This window comes from Mauremys mutica, chromosome 25, assembly GCF_020497125.1.
Source record: "Mauremys mutica isolate MM-2020 ecotype Southern chromosome 25, ASM2049712v1, whole genome shotgun sequence".
In the NCBI taxonomy this organism is placed as follows: domain Eukaryota; kingdom Metazoa; phylum Chordata; order Testudines; family Geoemydidae; genus Mauremys; species Mauremys mutica.
Genome location: NC_059096.1, coordinates 10,208,544 through 10,218,360, shown reverse-complemented (window position 1 = coordinate 10,218,360; position 9,817 = coordinate 10,208,544). Strand labels below are relative to the sequence as shown.

Genomic DNA, 9,817 nt, shown 5'->3' with positions numbered 1-9,817 from the left:
GCAACGCACGGAATAGTTTGCTTAATAAAGCTTAGTGGCTCGCGCTCCAATTTCAGCCCCGCTGAGAGGGGGAAACCCAAGCTCCATCGCCCATTGCTAATTAGGCAGCTCCCCGTCCATCTTTCTGCTCCGAAGCTGTTGCAGGCCCTCCAGCCGCCCTGCTCAGGTCTTGTCCAGTGCAGGGAAATGCTTGGACTTGGACATTAATTAATTAGTTAATGGCTCTGGAGCACTTTGAAGATGGAGCAAAGCTCAGTGTCAATCTTGATGAATGAGGATTTCGCTGTTAGGTCACTGGTGGCTCAGGGGTGGTCACCGTGTCTCCGCGTCCACCGCTCACACACCTCTTAGCAGCAGTCACCACCTGGGCTCTCCTCTGAGCTGCTTCATGCTAACAAGTGCTGACAGCTTGTCTCTCAGCCACCACCTTTCTCTCCAGCAGGGAGGAGACCGGCCCACAAAGCACGTGGTCAAGGCCAGATTCTTCCCTGAGGCTTGGGAGGAACTGGAAAAGTAACGCATAAAATTGGAGATGCACGCCAGCCTCGACTGGCTGGGAAGGGTCCGGAGATGCACGCCGGCCTTGACCAGGCTGGGAAGGGTCCAGAGATGCACGCCGGCCTCGACCGGGCTGGAAGCGTCCGGAGATGCACGCCGGCCTCAACGGGGCTGGAAGCGTCCGGAGATGCACGCCAGCCTCGACCGGGCTGGGAAGTGTCCGGAGATGCATGCCAGCCTCGACCGGGCTGGGAAGTGTCCGGAGATGCACGCCGGCCTCGACCGGGCTGGAAGCGTCCGGAGATGCATGCCAGCCTCGACCGGGCTGGGAAGTGTCCGGAGATGCATGCCAGCCTCGACCGGGCTGGGAAGTGTCCGGAGATGCATGCCAGCCTCGACCGGGCTGGAAGTGTGCGGAGATGCACGCCGGCCTCGACCGGGCTGGGAAGTGTCCGGAGATGCACGCCGGCCTCGACCGGGCTGGAAGCGTCCGGAGATGCATGCCAGCCTCGACCGGGCTGGGAAGTGTCCGGAGATGCACGCCGGCCTCGACCGGGCTGGAAGCGTCCGGAGATGCACGCCGGCCTCGACCGGGCTGGAAGCGTCCGGAGATGCACGCTGGCCCTGACCGGGCTGGGAAGGGTCCCACCCGGGAACCGTCTGCCCAGAGTGAAGACATTGGGCTTGGTGTGCGTGAGTGCAGGGTGGGACTGTGATGTCCCGGGGATCAGACCAGCTGATCTGTGCTCCCTTCCAGCCTTAAATTCCATAAGGGGGGCGGTGCCAGAGAGCGTGTTGCTCAGGGGACTTTATAAAACCGAACAGGGGCTGCAGTGGGAGCCCTGACTTCTAGCTGGCAGCAGGGCCTGATCCTGATGTCGCATCGGAGGGCGTAAAAGAGGAGTACGTAACTCCGCTGCAGCCAGTGGCTTTACACTGCGGGGAGGTGGTGGCGTGAGCCCAGAGAGCGCGCCCCAGGTGGGGTTGTTTAGGGTTTCGTTTAGTTTTGAAGTCAGCGTGGGTACGTCTACACTGCCGTTCGACTCCTGCGGCGGGCCCGCGGCAGCTGCCTTGGGCTCGGGTTCAGGGGATGTTTAATTGCTGTGCAGACGTTGCGGCTTGGCCTGTAGCCCAAGCTCTGGGATCCTCCCCCTAGGTCCCGGGCTCCAGTGGGAGCCCAGCTGTCTACACTGCAGTGGAACAGCTCCGTAGCCCAAGCCCTGCAAGCCCAAGTCACTTTCACAGGCCCCTCTCGTCCAGCAGAGCCCAGGGTCCTGGCTGGAGGCTCTCGGGGTCAAGAACAAAGCTCAGAGGCTGGCGTGTTATCCTGCTGGCCGTGCGGGGCACATTCCCGAAATGGCGTGCCCGCTTCGGGTCCCTTTTACACAGGAAGGTTTGGTGCGTGACTCCTCTTGTGCTGCTGGACGTGCCGTCCGTCAGTCCCCAGGTAAAAGCGAGGTCCTGGCGGGTTATAGTCATTGAAGAGCCGCTGGCACTTTTGATAAGAAACAAGGTGTTAGCCCCGGTGTCTTGACTACAATGCACTTCCCTAAAATCTCCCTTGATACTTTCAATTGGATTTGCCCCTTTTCTTCCTCACTTCCAGTCCTACTCTGTTCTGTAGTGCTGTTAAACAGCACGCACGTTCCACCCCAGAGATGGCTGCATTCCAGCTTGCCTCAAGGAGAAAGAAAGGGCTGTAAATCCCTTGACATTGAGATCAGTTCCTTGTGGACCAGGGCTTCAGATCCCTTGTGGGGTGGATGTTTTATCCCAGGGCTCTGCCTCTCTGTCTTAAGCAGGATCCCTTGAGGTGAAATAGATGAGATGTTCATTTATAGGTCCCCCAGCTTTGAAACCATGGCACATCTAGCTGGTGGATTGACCCAGCCTAGATATTACATTCCTCCCATTCGTGACCCTCCAGCTAGCCAGCGAGACAGGCTGGGTCTGTCCCTTTGAAAAATGGAGTGGGTCGTCTCCCACCTCCCACATCCAAGGTGCCATCACTTATTTTTAGACAGGAGACAATGAGCTTTTCCGATTAAATCTGGGCAGCGGCAGCAGCCGTCAGATAGCATCCAGGTGGATCCAGCCTACACAGGCAATATTAATATCGCGCCTGTTCTCAGAGTCAATGTTCAGGTTATTAATTCCGGCACTTCGGGAGCAGGGAGGTAGTGGCATGTCCTTCCTGAGTGTCGAGCAGCCGTGGCTTTAATGGGAGTCCCAGGCGCCACTCCCCACAAACCCGCTGGCTTGGAAAGGGATCCTGGAGACAAAGGGAGAGAAAGAAAAAGGAAATCGATTGCTAGGGCAGGTCAGCTCAGTTCACACAGGGAAATCTCCCGGCCTCCGGCCAAAATGCCAGACCCACCTTACAGAAAAGTCTGCAACCCCGTTATTGGGGGGCACTTTCCCTTTTTGCTGGGGACTGAACTTGCCACTTCGGGCCGTGCTGGAGGAACCCACCGTGTTGCGAAAGAAGCTGCCGGGCAGAATTGGCAAACAAACTTCCGTAAGCGGTGACGTCTCCGTGGTGGGAGACGGATCCCTCTACATGCTGCTTTTGAGACTTCGGGGAAAAGTGCCAGAAATGCCAAAGTGACTGTAACCCCCTGGCACCCCCTTATTCACCACTGTCCTGTAATGAGGATCTGCCTTATACATAGAATGTCTTGTGAGGTGTCACTCTAAAAGTCTTGATCTGCTAGACGTTAATAGCGCGTTGGATTGTGTGTGCTATCGTCGTGTGTGAAGTTATGAAGTTTGGCTAGGTAGGTGTTGCTGAAACATGTGAGGTTGAAAACACCCACAAGCAGCCTTTTAGGTACGACAGTAAAAAGGCCAAACAATGTGAATGGCTTACTGAGGAAATGCGCACGAGCAACAGGATTACCCCAGGAACTGTGCGCAATAGGAACCTCTCAGGGATAGCACTGCTCAGTGGGAACTGCCTGACCCAGGTCAGAGCAAACAAGCTTTCCAGCAAGTGGGGAGAAGAGATAAAAGGGAAACAACAACATCATGATGGTACCTCACTCTCCCTACAACAACACACCTGCAAACACCTGAGGAACAAGGACTAAACTGGGGGGAGTGATGGTCCCAGGCTAGAGGGATTTTTAGCCTGAGTGTGAAAACCTGGGAAAGCCAAGGCAACTCGTGCCTTAAGAGTCTGCCAGCCTGTGTATCACTCAGGGTGAGAATTTGCTAATTTATATCCTACTTATCTAGTGTGTTAAGCTCGGGTTTGCGGTTTTGTTTAAGTACCACGGTTATCTGCACAATGCAGTTGCAGCGCCTTCGGATACTAATTGCCAGCTCCTCTGTAGCACTTTTCCTAGACAGAGCTCAAAGCTCAACCCAGTCTTTCCTCCTCACCGCCGGCGAGGCCAGGCAGTGCCGTTACCCCCGTTTGGCAGATGGGGAAGGTAAGCACAGGGAGACCGAGTGACTTGGCCAGCATCACACAAGGGAGCTGGAGCAGAGCAGGGAATTGACCCCTCGTCCGCTACACTAGGGCCCTAACCACTAGGCCTTCCTCTCGAAAACAGCTGCTGAGGAACATGCGGATGCTTCGCAGCCTAGTGTGGAGAAAAGCCCGTTCATCCAGCCTCCCCAGCTCGCCTGCGGACAAAGAGACGGCTGAAGCGTTCTTCATTCCCAAGAGTCAGGAACGTCCCAGGCGTTATTTTATTCCCAGCATCCCGCTATAATTCCCTGCTGTGATGCCAGAGGCTGTGCAGTGAGAGCCCAAGCACCTGTCCGGCATTGCAGGAGGAACATCTGAGTCCCAGCTTGGGGAAAACAGGCCTGGGACCAGGGCCAGAGGGGGCCCTGCTGACCGTTAGCTCCGATAAGGGCTGCAGAGCAAACTCCCTTCTAACCCTCTGCTCCTAACTCCCAGTCCGCCATTGCCCGTGGCTGGGCCTACATTTTCCAAAGTTACTAGTGAGTCTGGGGGCTTCTGTTCTGTTCTGTCCAGATTCTTGTCCCACGCTCATCACCACAGTATCTGAGCACCTTCCATGGGCCTGACCTCTGTGTTTGTTCTTATCCTAAAAGTGCGTGCAGGGGAGGGTCTCATTTTGATAGGAGGTTTTTAATTATTTTTAGGGGGTGAAAAGTCCTCAGTGTACAGGGGCCCAACAGGAGACCCCTCGAAGGGGCCAGACTTTAAGAGAGGGCAGAACACCTAGCACCCTGAAAATCAGACTCCTTTTAAAGGAGCCCCCAATCTGAAGTCCCCAGGATCCCAAGCCACTTTGGATAACACGGGCCTCGGTCTCCGCCCAGCGATGGAGCTGATCTGCCGCCCTGGAGGACGAGAAGAGAAAGGACACTTTGCCCCCTGAAAAATATTCTTGCCATTTATTCGCCATCTCTAAAGCCAAAGCGGTGAAGGGCTGAACGCTGCAATCGAAGGAAACAAGCCCTCAGGACGGACCATGGCACGGCCTTCCCATGGCGGGAACTGGCTTTGATTTGACTGAGCGGGGAAAGTTTGGCTTGAAATGGGATCCCAGAGGGTGAAGGTTATGGCAGGCCTGGTGTGCCACGCAGGAGCTAAGTCTGATGCAAAGAGACGCAGGGGTCCAGTGGAAAGGACTGAAGATGGTGTCAGAAGTGGGATCATTGGGACACGACAATGAGTGTTCTGAGCTGTGCTGGGAGGAGGAGGTCACGTGCACTGGGGCAGCAGGGACTTTTACAGTTGTGCCGAAAGCTGTACGAATTTTAAAAAAAGCTGGGGCAGGAGACAGGGACTGAGATGCCCAGAGCTGCCCTTCTCTGCCAGCAACTCACAGACCGGCCGTGTGGTTCCCCAGCTGGCGAAATAACTCCCAGTGCTGGAGGTATGGTGTGAGCAACCAGGCTCGCGCCAAGTACCCGCATTCCCTAGCCCCGCTGCAGCAGGCGCAATTCGGCGATTCAGACACTCCAAGGCCAGAAGGGTGCACTGTGACCATCCAGTCTGACCTCCTGCGTTACCTGCCCCGAAATCATTCCTGGAGCAGGGCTGCTAGAGAAACAGCCCATCTTGCTTTAAAAACTTGTCAGTGATGGCGAACCCCCCATGGCCCTTGTTAATTGTTCCAATGGTTAATTAACAAATTGTGCCTTATTTCCGGTCTGAATTAGACTCGCTTCAGCTTCCAGCGTTGGATGGGGTGATACTTTTCTCTGCTAAATGGAATAGCCCATCATTAAATACTTGTTCCCTCCTATATTACCTGTTGTGGGCTGTGATCACCCCTCCCTTGGCCTTCTCTTTGTTAATTGAGTTCTTTGAGTCTATCACTATAACACGTTTTCTAACGCTGTGAATCATTCATATGGCTCTTCCCTGAACCCTCTCCAATGTATCAAGATCCTCCTGAACTGGGGGCACCTGAACTGGACACAGGATTCCAGCATCAGTCGCCCCAATGCCAAATATACAAGATTGCCCCATTTTCGCCTTCCGGGATCACATTAGCTCTTTCGGCCCCAGAGTCACCCTGGGAGCTCACATCCGGCTGATTATCCACCATGAACCCCAAATCTTTTTCAGTCAGTTCTTCCCAGAATAGAGTCCTCCCCATCCTGAAAGTGTGGCCTATATTCTTTGTTCCTAGCTACATACATTTGATGATTTGCTCCCAAGCAATCCAGAGCCCTCTGATTCTGTGTCCTGTCTTCTTCAATATTTACCACGCTCCCAATTTTTGTGGCATCTGCAAAGTTGATCAGTGACGAGTTGATGGTTCCTTCCAGGTCACTTATCAAAATGTTCAATAACCTAGTGCCAGGAACTAATCTCTGTGGGACCCCACCCTCTAGAAACAGACCCACTTGATGATGATTCTCCATTGATGGTTTCATTCTGAGTAATATCAGTTGGCCAGTTTTTAATCCATTTAACGAGTGCCATGTTAATTATATATTCTTCTAGTTTTTTAATCAAAATATTGAGTGGTACCAAATCAAACACCTTACAGAAGTCTGCATGTATTACGCCAATACTGTTGCCTCTATTAATCAATTTTATAATCTCATCAAAACCAGACATCAAGTTAGTTTGAGAGGATCTGTTTGCCCATAATCCCATGCTGATTTGCATTAATTGCATTATCCTCCTTTAATTCTTTATTAACCGAGTCCCCAATCAAGTGCTGCATGATCTTGCCTGGGACTGATGTCAGGCTGACAGGCCTAGAATTACCCAGGACAGACTTGGTGGAAAGGAGAGTCAGCCGGAGCATCAGGACTGTAATAAAAATCTGGAGCCTTTCCCATCGGTGGCCTGGTAGAACAGCCAGTAAGAGCAACCTTCACACACGCCGCAGGGACTTTTCATCCAGAAGGGACCCTGAGAACCTCAAACCAGAGCGGGGTGGAACCTCTGGCAGCATCACAACCCTGAACCAGAATTTGGGGCAAGAAGGAAATAGACAGATCCCTGGTGCTTATCATACACAGCGTTTCACTAGAGCATTTATGGGCACTAATTACCTCCCCTTCTTAACAACCTTCTGAGGGAGAAAAATAATTATCGTCCTGTTTATATAGGTGGGTAAACTGAGGCAAATTCTGTCCTGGTTAGTGCAGCTGCACCTGGGATGAATATGACCCAGCGACTTCCCTAAGGTCACACAGTGAGCCAATGACCTTACTAGGAATAAAACCCAGGAGTCCCTTCTCTATAGGGTGACCAGATAGCAAGTGTGAAAAATCGGGACAGGGACTGGGGGTTAATAGGAGCCTGTATAAGAAAAAGTCCCAGATATCAGGACTGTCCCTATACAATCAGGACATCTGGTCATCCTACTTCTCTATCCCCTAAACTCCCCTCCCCAATCTAAGAATAGAACCCCGGAGTTCTGACTCTGGTTCCCTGCTTTAATCACTAGTCCCTTCTCCCATCCTAGACCTAAGAACAGAACCGAGGAGTCCTGACTCCCCTGCTCGAAGCACTAAACCCTTCCACTCCCTCACTGTAACACTAGGCAAACCCACGCTCCCAATGGAACACTCGGACAACCCCCTTCGTCGCCAGTGACTGAGGACGGAGCCCAGGCTGCTTTGCAATTAGCGGAGCCCGCCGCTGAACGTCCTGCCGCGAGGGGAGGGCTTGCTAAATGACCTTCCCGGGCCATTTCTGACAAGCATCCCAATTATTTATCTTCATCAGAGGGAGGCGGTTTTACTCCGGGCACCTGGAGCTCAAAGCTCATCTCAACAAACCGCACGGCAATACGTCAGGATGTAACGCTGCACCCGAAGGAATCAGAGGCGCTGCCTCTCTCCGCCAGCGGCTGCAGTCGAAGGACAGTGCTTGCCTGGCATCTTGCTTTACCACGGGCCAGAATTTTCCCAGGTGCCCATAAATAAGGCAGGACAGACGGATTGGTGGCGAGGGGGCCAGCCTGTGTGTTGAGAGACATGGATTAGCTTCCGCTGTGGTACACACTCTCTGACTGTGGGCGGGTGATTTTATTCCAGTTTAATTACTCCATTTTGGAAGCGCACTAATCATTTCAGAATAAAAGTGACTTTTACTCTGGATTAGAGTGTCCACACAGGTAGCAGTGCCAGAGCAGCTCCTTCTACAGTAGCAATTCTGGGTGATTTCCCCAATCAGACAAGCCCTTGGCCTTTGCTTTGGACATCCACCAACTTTAACCAGGTTTGTGACTGTCTGTAGCTCAAAGACCCGCTTGATGGTCGCCATTAACATCTTCCAGCGTAATAATGTAGTCAACGTCTGTGATTTTATTAGCAGCACTGTAGTATTTATTATTTGTCTTCCATAAGGGAACAGGGTTTGAATGTGAAGACAGCTTTGCAGGCTTTCTCTCTCACCACACCGTGGTACTTGCAACTGCTAAGGCTGAACAGGAAGATGATAATTGTTGTGCCATTGCTAAATAGGGTCAGAGTAGGTTGCAGTGTGATCCCTGGGGCAGTGGTGGGTCAGACTAGGTTGCAGTGTGTTTCCTGGAGCTGCGGTGGGTCGGAGTAAGTTACAATGTGTTTCCTGGGGATGTGGTTGGTCAGAGGAGGTTGCAGTGTGATCCCTGGGGCTGTGGTGGGTCGGACTAGGTTGCAGTGTGTTTCCTGGGGCTGTGGTTGGTCAGAGGAGGTTGCAGTGTGATCCCTGGGGCTGTGGTGGGTCGGACTAGGTTGCAGTGTGTTTCCTGGAGCTGTGATGGGTCAGAGTAGGTTGCAATGTGTTTCCTGGGGCTGTGGTGGGTCGGACTAGGTTGCAGTGTGTTTCCTGGGGTGGTGGTGGGTCAGAGTAGGTTGCAATGTGTTTCCTGGGGCTGTGGTGGGTCGGACTAGGTTGCAGTGTGATCCCTGGGGCTGCAGTGGGTCAGAGGAGGTTGCAATGTGTTTCCTGGGGCTGTGGTGGGTCGGACTAGGTTGCAGTGTGTTTCCTGGGGCTGTGGCAGGTCAGAGTAGATTGCAGTGTGATCCCTGGGGCTGTGGTGGGTCTGAGAGTCATCCCAGGAGCAATTCCTCTGGCTCCAGGGGCATTACACCAGGGATGGATTTGGCTATGAGCAGCTCATTGGGCCAGGATCAGGTGTCTTTGTGCACAGTCCTCACCCAGAGAGGGCTGATACGAGGGAAGGTCCCTGAGGCCCCATCAGGAGGTTGGGACAATGTGACCAAAGCAAACCTGAGTTACGTAGGTGAGATCAGAATCGCCCACGGTGACGGCCACCCACCGCCCTAACAGCGCTTGCTTCCTCCTCTTCTGTCTGCAGGTATTTATCCTCTGGATTAGCCCCATCTCGGCTTCCATCCAGGATCAATACTGTGAGAATTTACCTCCGAGCAGTAACACCACCGGTAAGCACGCTACCCGCCCTCCCTGCCACCAACCTCCCCGTCCCGTCTAGCTTTGTTCCTGGAGTTGCCGAATGGACATTAGCGATCAGGTTCTCCACTGGGCTAAGGGCTAGTCGGGCTGAAGGGCTCTGGGGTTCCGCTGGGGTCAAATCACCCATACTGCAAACTTCAGGGAGTTTGTGTCCTGGGTGTGAGAACCTGACTCCCAGCTCTGGCTCAGCCCTCGCCCCAGTAGTTACTAGGACACCCCGAGACAGATTCTGGGCGGGGTCTCTAAGTGGTGCAGCATAGACCTCCCAGCCTGCCGTTCTTGGGCTCAGAGACTTCAATCCACCTTTATGCCCTCCTAGGCCTGGGGTGCTCCATGGGCCGGAGAGGCCCTCAATGTACCTCAGCCAGCCCCAGGAGGTGGTGGGGCTTTTAAGCTCCTTTATGCTGCTCTGGTCCTTGTAGACAGGGGACTGCACGCCAGCTGAGA

The 9,817-nt window shown here is 53.5% G+C and overlaps 1 protein-coding gene across 1 annotated transcript in view; it reads left to right on the top strand.

Annotated features, from left to right (window-relative positions):
- The first annotated feature begins 570 nt into the window (after window positions 1-570).
- Window positions 571-9,817, top strand: part of LOC123356577 (corticotropin-releasing factor receptor 1) — an 82,234-nt gene continuing 72,987 nt past the window's right edge. The window contains exons 1-2 of the mRNA XM_044999943.1: window positions 571-1,187; window positions 9,227-9,339. Coding sequence (XP_044855878.1) covers window positions 571-1,187; window positions 9,227-9,339 — 730 coding nt within the window. The remainder of the gene's footprint in view (window positions 1,188-9,226; window positions 9,340-9,817) is intronic.